The sequence below is a fragment of the Typha angustifolia genome, chromosome 12 (assembly GCF_048772165.1).
Source record: "Typha angustifolia cultivar Huaian chromosome 12, ASM4877216v1, whole genome shotgun sequence".
Taxonomy (NCBI): Eukaryota; Viridiplantae; Streptophyta; class Magnoliopsida; order Poales; family Typhaceae; genus Typha; species Typha angustifolia.
Window position 1 is genome coordinate 7,044,965 of NC_133250.1, and position 16,216 is coordinate 7,061,180.

At 34.8% G+C, this 16,216-nt stretch overlaps 2 protein-coding genes across 2 annotated transcripts; both read left to right on the plus strand.

The window, feature by feature from the left end:
• The first annotated feature begins 568 nt into the window (after positions 1-568).
• On the plus strand, positions 569-6,040 carry LOC140771625 (uncharacterized). Its single transcript, XM_073113183.1, has 3 exons — positions 569-754; positions 4,518-4,798; positions 5,755-6,040. Exons 1-2 carry the CDS (start codon positions 679-681, stop codon positions 4,757-4,759), a joined length of 318 nt encoding a protein of 105 aa, XP_072969284.1. The 5' UTR covers positions 569-678; the 3' UTR covers positions 4,760-4,798; positions 5,755-6,040.
• Positions 6,041-9,085: 3,045 nt separating this feature from the next.
• On the plus strand, positions 9,086-15,543 carry LOC140772516 (KH domain-containing protein At1g09660/At1g09670-like). Its single transcript, XM_073114625.1, has 7 exons — positions 9,086-9,450; positions 10,108-10,193; positions 11,116-11,261; positions 12,404-12,538; positions 12,619-12,735; positions 14,739-14,882; positions 15,020-15,543. The coding sequence occupies exons 1-7, from the start codon at positions 9,344-9,346 to the stop codon at positions 15,164-15,166; spliced, it is 882 nt and encodes a 293-aa protein (XP_072970726.1). The 5' UTR covers positions 9,086-9,343; the 3' UTR covers positions 15,167-15,543.
• Positions 15,544-16,216: the final 673 nt, after the last annotated feature.

Below are 16,216 nucleotides of genomic sequence, written 5' to 3' on the forward strand. Positions count from 1 at the left end.
TTTCTATAATTCTTATTTAACATCCTAACGTTATTTTGACTATATGAGTATATAAAAATACTCTCACTCTTTCCTCTCATTTTATATATTTCTCTACCATCTTATTCACCTACCTCCTCTATCGTCATCGTTGCCACCGTCACCATCACCTTTCCTTATCTTTTCCTCTCCTATCTTTCCTCCCTCCTCAGTGAAAAAGAGGATGAAGATAGGATAATTTATATATTTATATATATTATAATTTATATATTTAGGTTAACGCAAAATATTAAATAAGAATTATATGAGAAAATAAGGGATTAGATTATAAAATCCTTAAAAATAGAGTGCGAATCATAAAATACATAAAATATAGAGTGTGATTAGTAAATATATATATATTTTTAATGAAAATGCAAGAGTTGGATGGTAAAAATCTATATATATGATTCGGTGTGAATGAAAATATAGGCAAAATACAAGGTGTTTTTAATAAAATTTCTAAACAGTGAGCCAAAAGAATTTCTATTGCCTATACGAGTGACGACTGACTCTACGAGGGAGGAGAGGAGAGAGAACAAGTTACAAGGTTGAAGAGGGGGGAGAGAGAGAGAGAGAGAGAGAGAGAGAGAGAGAGAAGAGAGAGGAGAGATAAGAGAAGAGAGAGAGAGAGAGAGAGAGAGAGAGAGAGAGAGAGAGATGAGCACAGCAGTACGTGGGGGATCCACTCGGGTCTTCCTCCTCCTCGCCTGGATCTCTCTGCAGTTCATCGCAGGTTCGATTTCCTCCAACCATGACTTAAATTCATCTCCTTTATGAACTCGCACGTCGTGGATCTCATGGAGGCATTCGTGATTCGTCCACTCCCGTAGCCCCAAATTCCCTGATTTGTTTCTTCCCGACTCTTTTGGTTGCCTATAGATCCAGCCGGTCCTTTTTCCCATGTTCTTGATCTCGATTGCGGTGTAGGTAGGGTTGATCTGTTTCTTGTGGATCCATGAAATATACTATGGTTTCTGTGATTTGGAGGAGTTGCCGTGAGAAAGGTAACTTCTTGGGAAGAGATCTTGGCGGAGATAAGCTTTATTTGACTTGGATTGTGGGCAGTTCTTGTGACCATACGGGTAGCGAGTGGTGGAAGATAAAAGAAAGAAAAAAGCAAAATGCAACCTTGGTTGTCTTGCGACATTGTGGACTCTCACATGAGAATTTAGTATTATTGCTTAATTTAGAAAGAGAAGTTAACTAGAGTAGTAAGTACTTTTTTCCCAGATTTTGTTGCAATAATGGTTTTTCATTAATTGTATTACCTCATTATGATAGGGTTATGGTGGTAATCATATATTTGTTCAGAGATTGGATGTTGATATGAGGAATGTGTATATGGGCGCATGTATGGCATTATAGATCCAGTTGTGCTTCTACTCAAAATCTCTAATTTTACATTTTAGACGAATTGAACTTAATTGCTTGGATTACAATGCTATATGGTCTCATATCTACTTTCAGAAATTCTCTTGTTGTTATTTCTGAGTAGAATGAGTTAGCCGGTTAGGCCATTTGAAAATGTGATCTTCATGAGAATTATGCAAGTTTAATTTGCTCTTATAGGTTGGAATATCTTCTAGTTCATGTTGGAACTTGATACTTGATAATATTATCTTCATTTTTCGTTAATACTTCCCATTTTATGTGCTATTTCCAGCCTTTTTGTTTGAAGGTCAATGCAATGAATGCTTGATTTATATTGAAGAGCAGGATGTGTATCGAATTGTTGAACCATTAGCCAGAAAACAAAAGGCTTGTATAGAAACTAATAAACTAATACCTCTCCGCTCTCCTTGAACATGATTTTCTTGTCATATGAAGAGAAGGTTTCTCAATAGGTTTGGTAGACCTATGGACCTGCAGAAGTACAGGATGTACACATAATGAGTACAGGAATGGTAATCGACATCATCATGAAAGGAGGAATCGACAATCATAAGAAAAGAGAAATGAGATGTATAATTGTATACTGTGATCCAACGATGGCCATGCCATGCCACCACCAACATGTCCATGTGTGCTATTGGCACGCGTTTAACATATTTTTAATAAAAAATTTAGGATATTTAGAGATATTTTCGGGTCTTCAGTATGTCAATTTTTAGTTTTTAGTTTTAAATATATGTATTAAAACCTACTTTATAGTGTTTTATTTTTAGATTATTTTTATAAATGATCTATTTTAATAGAAATAAAATAATAGTTAAATATAAATATTATTCAACACATAGTATGATTGAATACTTTATAATATAATTGTACATATCAATATATTAAAAGGCGGCCATGGGTGGTAGACTGTCACCCCGCCGCCTAGTGCCAAAGCGGAAGGCAAACGCCAAGACGATTTAGTATTTTTAATATATAGAAAATAATTATAATATATATATATATATATTTAATAATGTAATTTATGATCATAACAACAAATATGTATATATATGTGTGTATATATATATATATTTACATTACATATTTTATTATTGCATTTAAAATTAATAAAAGTGGGTCTTTGGTGTATGCCTGCTGCTAAGAGGGAGAAAGAGAAAGGAACACTTGTCAACTAGCTAGTGGGTCTTCCATTTAGTCAAACTATGGGTGCATGCTAGCTAGTGAGAGAGAGTGACATTTGAGTGCATGCTAGCTAGTCAAGGTTCCATCTCTTCCTCTTCTCTGGCTCGTCCATTTAGTTAGTCTTTTTTAAGTTTGTAAAAAAATAGAGAAGTTGAGACAGTCCTTCCCTAAGAGATCCCTTTTTGAGAGAGAGAGAAGGCGATCACTTGCTGTTGCCAACACTAGCGCCGAGATTGAAGGGAAAGAAGTAAAGAAGAAATAGAAAAGGAAAAGAGAAGAAAGAAGAGTTATTTGTTTACTGCCACTGTCACTACTGCTACCGTTACCGCTACCACTATCACTTGCTGCCATCGCTAAGGAGAGGAGAGAGAAGAAGATGAGAGGTCAATCGGGTATTTGGGTTAGGGTTAGCAGCTATTATTATTTTTTAATTAGTCACTAACTATCCATTGGATAGTCCGACCTCACCCGACCCGCTATAACAACTAAGTGGGCCGCCAAAAGGAAAAGGCAACCCACCAAAAAACAAATGGTGGCCTACCCGCCATTAGCAGGCCGTCTTGGCTGCCTCGCCATAGCGGCCGTCTTGGCTGCCTTTAAAAACTCTGGTACATATAATAACATTCGACATATAATATTAATTGATAATAATTCAATAATTAAAATAATATATAGTTGAACGTAGAATGATAGGGAGAATTAAAGATTTTATTTGATGATGATTGATAGAATTTTTTTTAAAAAAAGGCATCACATCAGCACAAAGATTGGCACACAGCCCTAACGGACCGATACGGCTTGGCACGGGGTTGTACCACTAGCACACTTACACTAAGTGCTATGCCACCATCATTATGACCATCCTTACTGTGATCTAAGAAGAGAGAAATTAGATGACTCAAATGCAATGAAAAGAATTGAGATGGTTTGTATAAGAAATTAGATTAAAAAAAAAACTTACTATCTAGGAGCTTATTCTATAATAAGAAAAGGAGAAGAAAGGTAAGGAAGCCCCTTTCTTGTATTGCATATTAAGTATTTATATTCTGCTTATTAATTATTAACTTTCATAATGAGCATAGATATGTCCGATAATAAATCTTCTTTGAATGGTTGGAGTATTTTAACATCTCTGGCATCATAGGTAGAAGATGTGAAACAATCTCTTAAAAATTGAGGGTAAGACTGTGTAAATCTTTTCTCTCCATAACTTGCGAAGGCAGGAGCCTCGTGCACTAGGACGCTTTTTATAGGTAGATGATTTAACCTTCTAAGCCCAAACTGACCAGGTTAATGTGTTTGATTCCTATATTTGCACCTTGTAGAGCATTCTTCTTCCCTTATCCTAGTTCCTAGTTATTGTTGTTCTAAAGATCTGTAATTGTACTATGTGGTCAACCATAACCCAAAATTGTCGAGGCTCTTTTCTTTCCTTTTCAAATTGGCATTTGAGTACTCATGATTTCATAAGTACCAAGTGAATCTTTGAGGAATCAAATGATCAAGGAGAAGTAGCTTCTTTTGATTATGTTAGAAACTTTAAGAAAAAAAACTAGCATGATCATGAAATGCTGCAATTGTTTTCTATGGCTAGCTAACTATAGGAAGAGAACAAGTGGTTTTTGACATTGAAATCTTTTCTCCTTAATACCTCAAGTGAGGATCATTACTTTTTTCTTTTATTAACTACTTTGACTCGTATTAATTTACGAGCAGATTTTTTATTGATCTTTTTAATGCATTTTTTCAATATGTGGTGAGGGTGGTTTGGATTATTTGGAGATAGCTGGATCTCTTTTCTAGTTTATTCTGGAAGAGATGGCAAAAGAACTTTTGATGTTTCTCTATTTTTGAAATTTTAATTGTATATGTAAGTTGGGACTAATAAAGGCTTTGTTGTTTTCTTCTCTTTTTAGGTCTGGGTGATGATCCATCAACATCCAAGGACACAAAAAAAGCTGATTCACATCCCAGTTCGAAAAGCAACACAGGTCGCAAGGTACTATTTATAATCTTGGGAGTAAGTGGAGCTGTTCTGCTATCGATATTCCTTTTCAAGTATTGGCAGAAAAAGAAGAGAGAAGAGCAACATGCACGCCTTTTAAAACTGTTTGAGGAGGATGATGAGCTTGAGCTTGAACTTGGTCTTCGGGATTGAGAATCTTTTTCACCCATTAAATGTGCCTTTGTAGCTGAGGTAATATAATCGAGTACAAATGTACACTTTCAATTGAAAAAATAAGATTATTATTTGATTGCTTATAAGTTTTTATAGATTCTTTCAATATTAGCATATTATGGTCTTGTGGGGCTGTTGTTATCTATATGTTGAGTGAACTCCAACTATTGTCCATGTACTTTCTAGAAGCTTGGTGCTTTATGGTCTTGAGAATTTACTTGTTCCCATTATCAGTCGAAATGTTCAAATGTCTGCAAGGACAGTATCATAATTCTTGCTGTGGGTACTCTTTATCACTGCATAATGTTCCATTTTCTATCCAGGACATGTATCTAGCAGTTCTAACTCATTTTCCTAGTTCTTATATTGATGGTGAACTTGATCTATCTGGAATTATAAACAGTATTTCTCCGTTTTCATTTACTTTGTTAGGGTCCCAAAATAGTAAGTGAAGTGAGGAACAGGGTGGACCTAGGAAGCTAGTTATTGTAGGGTGCACCATCCAATGAAAATTGTTGGTTTCGCAGTACCTCTTGATACATAAGGCATCAGTTTTTGCATATCATTTATTTCCTCCTATATCACTGTTTTTGTTTCACTAAACAGACATGAGATTTGGCCATCATCCTAGGTCTTTCTCCTTGTCCAAACTCACTTATAAATTTCATGGAACTTGGCTAATGCATACATATTCTTTCAAAGTGAGGCATGTCATAAATAGCTGTCATTTTTTTCTTTTTATTTGGTGGCTCTTGGCTGGATAAAAGCTTTGGCATTAGTTGAATTTGAGGTTCTATATTGGAGCCCAAGAAGATTTAGATCTGGTATTCTTTCTTTGATAAGTTATGAAACATAATTTCTTTTATTAGAGAATAATCAATGATCCTTGTGGCATATCAGAGCTGCCTATTTGGCTGTTATTTTATTTACTACCTTCTTTATTGTGTTTCACTCTTTTCCTTGCTTGACTGCAGGTTCCGGTGGTTCTTCATTACAAAACTCTCTTAGTGATGTAAAGATTTTGTTGTTTTCAATACTTTTTAAGGTTGCAGACAAGGTCTATCACACATTATTTCTCCTCTGCAGTTAGTGTAATGAATGATGTAGAAATGGATATTGTCAGCCAGTGGGCAATCTCCTGCTTTTTTTAGTGGAACTATTTGTTTGTAAAAAATGTATGAATCTGTTTTCACATTAGAACTTACAGTAGTTTATGTGTGATATAATACATCTCAAGGTGGCTTTGTTTCTGTCCGTAAATGATGCCAGAACATTGTTGGCAAATAAGTGGATTTGTTATTTGTTTCTCTGAGTTAAAAATGCCATTCTTTGCTGTGTAATACATATAATTGCTATGTCGATATCTCAAAATCCTCCAATATGTGAATTTTTCTTTTTCTTCTTAATTTCCAGATATATATACCGACATAACTTACATCTGAACATAATGATGTTTTATCATATGTGCTTCTTGACATTCATCAGTATTCAACCATTTCTGTCAACAGTGAAGGCTTTTGATTAGTTGATTCATCTATATGGTGGTTGGTCAAATTTTGTCTCGAACTGTAGAGTGTATTACTCTTGCTCTATTTCTTGATGATGGAAAAGTGCTGATGGTAATAAGTAGCACACTTGCATCTCTCCTTTTCTCTTCTAACTTCTAATGTTGTACTTGGGTGTTTCAATCATAGCAAAACTCTATTCAATCTAAGATCACTATACTTTCTATACAAATTGGCTTGCACTGGATGTTTGGACTTACTATTTCCCAGTTTTCATTGCTGATAGGAAAGATAGGAAGAAAAGGGGAACGTCGTGGCTGCCAGAGATCTCCGCAAATGAGATCCAGAAGTCAGTAGGGCTGTCACTCGAGCTCTGCTCTACCAAGCTCAACTCAAAAGTGAGTTGAGCAAAGGTTGATATCTAGAATTAGGTTCGAAATTAATTTTGAGGCAAACTTGATGATGAGCTAGCTTCTCAAGCCAAGCTTGATAAAGCTCAAAATTAATATAATATAACTTAAATAAACATTTTAATAGTTTATGTTTATTTTTATATTTCTGTAATGTTTATATATTAGATCAAATATCTAATGATTTCTATTCGTTTAGGTGATTTCTATTCATTTATATTTTTTATAGTTGAATTAGATTTTATTTTAATTCAAGTTTGATAAAACTTGAATATAGGTTTGAAATTATTTATTAATCAGCTCATTTAGACTAGAACTCAAGACTAGTTCAAAATTGACTCAGAATTGAAATAATTTAAACAAAATTCGTCTAATATTTAGTGTCGAAATTAATTTCAATTCAAGGTCGATCAGATCTCGCTCAATTACTACCCTAAAATTCTGAGCAACAGATTCACCCCTTTTCCAACAGTATGACTGCTTCTGGAATAACAACCATACCTTAATAGCCCGTTTTTATTTCTTAACTACTAGTATTGCGGTACGATGAGCCACACGTTTTATTATTTATTATCTATTCCAATACAGAATTAGAGGTCTGATTAGACATTTTTAAATATATAAGAGATAATTACACCTTACACCTGAACTCCTTGAACTATTTTATATTTCCGCATGCATTACATTGGCTTAAGGGTGGCAAAATTTGACCCAACACACGATAACTCAACTTTTAATTAGGTTTGAGTCATAAACAGGTCAACACGATTAACTCGTTTAATAATCGGGTCACGTTCAAGTTTATACTACTGACTAAGCATACAGGTCAGGTCAGGTCAGGTCAGGTTGGGTCAACCCGCTAACCCGTTTGGCCCATTATATATATAAATCTAATTACATCTACCCTAACATGCTGCCTTTCCACTCTCTAGCCACCTCAACGAAAAAGGGAAAACAATTTGTCCACCTCTATCTAGCGCCTCTGCCTCGTCCTCCCGCTTCACCTATGCCTCCATCCTCCACTCCCTCCCGTGGATGGCAACCCCTCCCCTCTCCTTCTCCCGATGCAACCCTCTCATCGCAGTCTTCTCCTTCGACGGTAACTAGCAGTCGAACCTAATCATCGTCGGCGATGCTTGCTACGTTGGCGGTGCTTGCTATGTCAACGGTCTAGTTGACATCAAGGACCGCCTTGCCATCGAGATCTACGATCCGATAGCAAGGAGTTGGGAGCTTTGTTCCCTTCTCCCCGTCGACTTCAAATCTAGTAACTCCTCCCAGTGGCTATCATCGATGCTCCTTTTGAAGTAGCGGCTGCTCTTCTTTGTGCTCAAGATCTACTCGTGCTAAAATTAATAGAATTGTAATTTTTATGTTTGAATGAGTTTTGAGATGAAAATAGGTTAATTTGTTTATTTAACACATTATTTATATAAAATAAATTAATAAATTTTAAATTTTATATAGGGTAATCGGGTTTGGCGGATTGTGTTATCGTGTCGTGTTAACACGACCTGTTTATTAAACATCGTATTAACACGATCAGTTTATTAAACGAGTTACACGGGTCGTGTCGTATTACCTGTTTAATAATCGGGTCGCGTTCGTGTCTAATAAATACAATTTGTTTATTAATCGGGTCGTGTTCGTGTTAGGGTAAAATTGACCTGAACCGTTTAACCCAACCAATTGCGACCCCCTACATTGGCCAATAACTATAAAAGAAAATATCTAAAATGCCCTTGCCAATAGTTAGATTTTTTTTCGTTAAAAAGATGTCATTTTGGAAGAAAGAAAGAAAGAGAAAATAAAAGTTGAGAGTGAAATAGTTATTTGATGTTTTTCTTTTAACATTGTTAGGGGAGAGTGTCTTCATTATTTAAGAGATCAATATGTAAAAAAGATGAGAGATGCATATGAAAATGGTTAATACTTCAGGGTCTTAATATAATTATCCCCGGATATAATGTATGTTTTTAATATTTTATCCATCAACTTATATTTTTAGGTCTACAGGTTATCTATTAGAAACAATTTTGGGTAGTTATGCAAAACCGCTTTTCCAATTACATTTAATTTTTAATTTAGTATATTAAATTGAGTGCATATATTTTCTATAGTCCATATATATTTTTGTTATAAAAGAATGTACACAATTTACACTAAAATTTATTATTACAAATAAAAATACTAAATATAATTAAATTGCAAAAATCCTTTCTACAAACCGAAATCGAGAAATGGCGGATACTGCAAAACTGAAAATTGATTTTGATTTTCTGTGCAAATAACCCCAAATACGACGCTAGAAAATCTTCCACCATTTTCAAGGCAGACAGACACTAAAGTCAAAGGCCCCAAACAGAGAGAAAGATTCCATTAATCTTTAAACAAAGGCAAGATCTTCTGGAGAGAGAGCTCATATCATCTGAATTAGATATAAACTCTAGGAGGAAAGAGGATCCAAAGCCCCTTTTTGGCTTTCTCTCTCTATCTTCTCTCTCTCTCTCTAGGTGGCCAGAGGGAGAGGAAGAGCTGCCAGCCTCCGCACAGCCTGGTTCTCTGATCATTGACAGACCCAACTATCCTTTCCGCCTCAATCTTCTTGCTTTCTTGGTTCTTTTCAATCTAGAAGGTAGTCATAGGCCATGGATGAAAGAATCCAAACCCCCACTTACTTCCAGTACTCTCCTTCAGGAGTTCATTCATCTCCCCATCATTCCATGAGGTCACCTGCCCCATCAGAGAGAGAGAGGTCTGCCCCTCTTTGAGAATCCGGTTGGATCTTTTGTAACTTCTGGTGTTAAATCCAATTGGACATTCTTGCTTTTTTGCTTGTCTTTAGCTTAATCATTTAGTTGTGCACTTGTGCTTCACATTGGTTCTTGTCACAGTTTCATGGATGCTATGAATAATACTAACTGATGAATTCTCTTAGGTTTTGGTTGACTGTGGGTTGCTCTTGCTTATATGTATCCCAATGATTGACCAGTAGAAGTACTTAATCAGTGCCAGTTGCTATCAAATCACCATCCTTTTACCTGGGAAACTATATATGTGGTTGGGGATTTACCGATGTATGTATTAGGTGCTTGTTAAATCACCATTCATTAATTGATTATTATTGTTAAATTTTTATATACAATTTCTGCATCAGTTGATGATTTGAATGGCTATGTAAGAGTTAACTCGATCCGTATTCCATTTACTATCCCAATTGGTTCCTTCCTTGACATTCTTCTTTGTGGTCAAAGCATGTATGTTCAGAAAAAAGACTAGCAAACAATGAATATATGTCTAATTGCTCTATAGACTTCGAATTACGCAGCTTTTGAGCATCTTGCCTTTTCTGTTATTGACAATTGTAGTTGTCCATATCTAATAGTAGAGGTTTTGATTTTTCTGCTAACAGATATATAGCTGAGCTGCTAACTGAGAGGCAGAGATTGGCACCCTTTGCACCAGTTTTGCCATTATGCAGCAGGCTTTTAAATCAAGGTGCTTTTCTTTTCTCTGCTAGGTGTTAGATTTTACTTCCTTTCTGGTTTCTTCATGATAACTTGTGAATTTATCACATTTATGCAATTGCCATTTTGCAGATTTCTTTCATAAATTTCTCTTAGAGCTTCTATAGTTTTTAGTCTATTCACAATTGGAAGTATTTGTCTATGTCGGCTATGCATCTCTTGCTGAATGTTTAAACCTGGGAATAAAATGGTTTCCCTTTATGTTGATTTATTCTGGCCTTCCTGTCTAAACAACACATTGTGGCCATTAGTTACTTTTCTTAAGATAGAGAGAGATGTACATGGTCTTTCTGGTTAGTTCTAAATCACTAGTCTGTTTGTTGAAACCAATGGTGCAGAAAGCCCGGCAGATCAGTTACACAGTGGGTAGTAGAGCTAATGCACTCAAGAGATAGCTGGTGCCACCGATTTGTTGTGAGCCTAAATGGGGCTTTAGAAGTTATCAAATTTACATAGCTAGACATCTTATTTTGTGAAGATATAATCACTAACCACTCAATCGTCTCCAAGCAGAAGCTGACTTAAGGATATCAATAATAATTAGATACTTACATCAAACAATTAAAGTTTTCGTAGATAAGTGAGTAAAATAAGTAAAAGCTGCTAAATAGTTTGAGAAAGAAAATTATGTGAAGAAAGTAACGTCATCCATAGATTAGAAGGTAAGATTTGGTAGATGTCGCTGTTTATTTGTAACCAGTTAGTGCATGAATATTTTTTTCATGTCTATGCTGGTATCATTTCTGGGAGCAGTAAAGTACCAGTCCTAATGTTTTACAGAAACATTAAGATACCGGTCTTAATGTTTTACAGGAACATAGATATTACTTATATCAGCGTGCAGTTTAAATCCTTCTATACCTTACATATTGAAATATCTAAATCAAATGCAGAAATTTTACGGGCATCTTCTTCGACTCTGAACCAAAGTTTTCTTGATTCTGAGAGAATTGAGCATAACAGTCCACTAAGATTAGGCACCCACCCTTCAAATGGTGGACCAGTGGATCTGGAGGGATGGTCACGGATGCAAACAGAGGTATTGCAATTTCCTGTATCCTTATTTTTGTGGAAATAATTGATTTTGTTTTATATAGGTAAATTTTTATCTTTTAATTCCCTCTGTTCTGCTCCCCAGTAAAGGAAAAGAGAAACATCAATTGTAACAAAACAAACACATTTTTGGACCTTATCCAGTTCTCTCTTATAGATATAGTGTGTGGTTTCTGGTATCCTTTGGAGGTTACAGCTTTTATTTCTGATGGTATAAATTGAAAAAAAAACTGCTTGATCTGATCTTGCTTTCCTTCCCTTCTTTGTTCAGGAAGATTCTGGCCACTATGTCCTGTCTTCTTAAAGTGGATGAAAGATGAGCTTTTACAATGTGAAGCTAGATGATGTTGGAAATTTGGAAATTATATTAATGGTTCCTGTCTTAGCCCCCACTTCTTAGCTAAGAAGTTCACATTATAAACTTAAGTTTGTGAATTAAGAGCTGATGTAGCTTTTCGAAAAATTGTTGATACTGTAATGTTATAGATGAATTATACATCTATCTTCTTGAAAAGCTTTACACCTATATCATTGTTTTTGTGAAAAATATTTCGAAACGACATTTCAAGAGCAGCAACAACTATAACAGTAAGCTAAAGCCGTTGTCATTCATGTTATACTAGAGGAAAAACTGTCCTTTCATGGCAGTGACAGTTGTCTAGATCTTTATATATATCTATCTAATATAGATTTGTGTGTGTGTGTAAGTATGTACATGAAACAAGCTCTTTCACTCTGGAGTACGGTTTTTAAAGCCAGGAACAAGGACAAGTAGCAACTTACAATAGTGATTGGAAGATGACAATAGTTATATTCTTAGTTATGTGATGAGCAGTAGTAATACTGATCTTACTCCCTAAGTAATGCCTGGTTCAAACAAACAGGTAAAGATGATATGATATGGATATGTAGTTTCTAAAGAAAGATACAGTGCAAAATATGAAGCCAAATTTTCATATTGTTTTAGCTTTTTTAACATTGTACAATTAACAGATATACTCCCACCTGTTTGTCCAGAGTAAATGGAACATTCAACTAAAAGATCTACTTGAAAATTCTGGATTTATTGTTTAAATTTTTTTGTATTGTTGTTAATGCCTAAACAGTGTTCTAATGGCTAACTTTCAGGGAAATGGATATCTTCAACGCACTGCGGTTCTTCAAGCATCACCGATGAGTTGGAATGGAGCTCCTGGAGTTGTTAATAGCCCTACTGTTAAGAAAGTTGTGAGATTAGATGTTCCTGTGGATAAATTTCCTAATGTATGAGAACTTTAACTTCTATATGGCTCTTTGTGAAATGGGGAACCAAGAGCCTAACCTTCTCTTGTTCTTATGGTTAGTACAACTTTGTTGGTCGCTTGTTGGGACCAAGAGGAAACTCCTTGAAAAGGGTCGAAGCTACATCACAGTGTAGAGTTTATATACGTGGACGAGGTTCAGTGAAAGATTCTTCACAGGTAATGTAATGTAGTGTTATCAGTTATTGCATGTCATAATTTTGTCACTTCAATGTTTGCTTATTTCTCTACTAATTGTATCACTCTAAAGTTTTTATTATCTGCTTCTTGGGATTTTTTATTAAATCTAAGCTAAATCTACTTTAGAAAAAACTATTGATCCATGCCCTCTTTTTCACCCAAGAATCTGATGGTTTATTGGCACAAATGTGTGGCATTTTCTGAAGACAAATTTGACTCTTTATACTTGTTATCATGAAATATGAAAATCGTAGACTGCCAATAAATAGATGACATGCACTTTTCTAGTCTAGTTGGTCATATTATTACATATCTATCAATTCAGTTAGAAAAAAATGGACAGGAAAATTACTAGGAAATTGGCATTTTTTTATTTTTAATCTATTGTAAACTGGGAAGCTCTTTTCATGAAATGTTTATACTGTCACTCTCTCCACATAATGGTCAGCTGTAGTCTTTTTACTGATAGGCTACTGTAGGACAGGGAATCAATGGAGCTTCTTCAGCATTGGTAAAGGCTGCTTTTTAGCTGCAAAAAAAAAACTAAAAAACAAAAAAAATCCCTATTTTAAGCTTTATATAAGGCTCATAAACAAGTTCAGCTCAAGAAATAGAGTTTGAAGTCTATGATAAATCCTTGCTTAAAGCCTCAAATACAAGAACATGAGATTGGCAGCTAGACTGGAGTTGGCTTCAGGGTCTCAGCTTTGTTCATTTGGGTATGTGACGAGTCTGAGCAGGAGATTTAGAGCTTGAGCAGGTTCCATCTGCATGCATCTGTCCTGCCTCATTTGATCTATACCTATGAAGCTGTCAAACTTGCCATCTCTTCTTATTTTCCTAAAAATGATAGGGCCATCTCTAATATCTTGTTATTGACGGAACAAAATTATGCACATCGACACTTTGTTTTATGCTTTGTCAGAATCAAGAATTAATTGAATTGCTTCTATTAGCTGTATGTGTTCCTGCCAATTCCTAGTCAAACACTGACATCAAGAAGCAAGGCACTGTTCCAACAATTTTGTCTTAGCTATATGGATCATTTTTCTGTTCATTGTTTTTGATATTTACCAGCCATTGTCAGTGAGTATCCATTTTCTGGCACATTGAGTTGCAGTAACTATGCTGGAGGTTTTAGGTGCTTGGTTGGGTCACTACATAAATTTTCATCATTTCTGTAAGTTTGACCATCATATTAGTTATGCAATTGAACAGTCAAGCACTCAACTAATTAATTCCAGTATGATTTTCATACTTGTAGACCAAATTAAGCAAAGATCTCTTGGAAATTCAATGCTTATAAATGCTTGGATGTTTCTTTCTGTCAATATTTTTCCCTTTAATTTTGTGAATAAAAGGAGTTGCGCCAGCACATTTTCTGCAATGTAGCTTGACTATCCTCCAATATTCTTCAACCTCCAACTCTTGTTGCCTTCTGTGATAATGGCCAACTGCAAAAGCTGTTACATTCCAATATATTCTATTGTTCTTTTATGGTCATTCCTGTAATTGAACAATTAGTATATACTGTTCTCTTATCAAGAACAAACTAATAGTTTGAGTCAATTTTTCCCTTCATGATTGACACCTCTTTCTTTTCCATTAGGTGATGTTCTTTCCAGAGAAGATTTCAGTCCTGTTTGCTAAAGTTTTCTTCTAAGAGAATTCTTTATATTTATTTTTTTTTTTACCAAAAGTTCCTTATTAATAGCCTCTAACATGACTCAAATTGTTCATTTCAGTATCCATTTGTTATCATGCTTTTTGTGCATACCCACTGATATTTTAGGTGTTCTGTCTTTCCATCTTCATTCACTCTGCTCTACACAATTGATAATTTGATACTATACTACGTATATTTTGTGATATACTTGCTCTGATATATATAGTCGCAAACAACATATAGAGATTTTAAATTGTTCTTTGTTTTGCGTTAACTGTTGAGAACCTATCTTGAAGTGATTATTGCTCTTCTTCAGGAAGAGAAACTAAGAGATAAACCTGGATATGAGCACCTAAATGAGCCATTACATGTGCTCGTGGAGGCCGAATTTCCAGCAGATATAATTGATGCCCGCTTAAACCAAGCTGTGGTGATATTGGAGGATCTTCTAAAACCAGTGGTACATAACAGAAAATCTCTCTACTTATTACTAGTGTGCTTGTATGTGTGTGTATATATATATATATATATATATATATATATATATTCTCAACAGTCTATACTACTTATTTCACAACTTTGCTGTCATTGTTTCAGGATGAGTCCATGGACTACTACAAGAAGCAACAATTGAGAGAACTAGCCATACTAAATGGCACCTTAAGAGAAGAAAGCCCTCAATTGAGCCCCAGTGCATCTCCTTTCAACACGACCGCAATGAAACGAGCAAAGACAGGACGATGATTCTTATTTTTGTGACTGAAAAGAACCACCTCCGAGACCCCTATTCGAGAGAAGTACTATTGCAGATGTCATGGATGCCATAAGAAAAGGATCAGCAGAAGAGACTTGCAGTCTTATGATTTACTTGGATAGTGCATCAGAGTTGGTTATATCCTTTTGATACATTAACAGTTACTAGAGCCACCCACATCGCCTGGCTCAAAGTTTGCAATTGATTACCTATTCTTTCTGTATCTTTGCATTGAATATTGTTTACAACATTATTTATAAGGATAACTGTCACGAAGATAATTGCTCCATAGGTGGAGCTAAGACAATGTAACAGTTAGTCTTGTTGACCATTCTGCGAAGGACTTTTTACATAATTGCCACTGAAATCTTTCTGAGATATCTTAATTTTTGTTACATTCTTTAAAATATCATAATTGCCACTAAAATTGACTTTTCAAAATTGTTATTATGGTTGGTTTTTAATGAAATATTCCTAATAGATTATTGTTAAAATTAATATACATGTGTAAATAGTTAAAATACCAATCAACTCCGGTAGAATTCGTAGGTGCCCTTCTCTACAACCGAGGAGGTATTGTAGGATTAAATTCAATTCCAAATAATTATTGTGGAGAAAATTATTTGGTGGTTGACTTTTTGTCCAGCTTATATTTAGTTTTAAGACTCTTGAATGATAAAAAAAAATAATTAACTAGAATATATTTTTCTTTCTTGAATTAGAGTGTAAATATATTTATTAACGATTTTTTGTCTTAGATAAAATATTGGATAGTTTTTACACTATTTTAAATAATTTACACGAAGGTAAGATGACTTTTTGAATTTAAATATTTTGAAGGACGTGGTAGTATTAATTATGATATTTTGAAAGTTTTCAATGAAAATTATGTAAATTTCCCTTCTAAAAATTGACATATTAATCCCGTTATGTACGTTTATAAACTTTCGATCTTTGCTTACAGAGTTGACCATATATTGTAGTATGATGTTTCCCTTCAGCAGCCTTGCGTCGAATAAATCAGGGATCTTTTTTTTAAA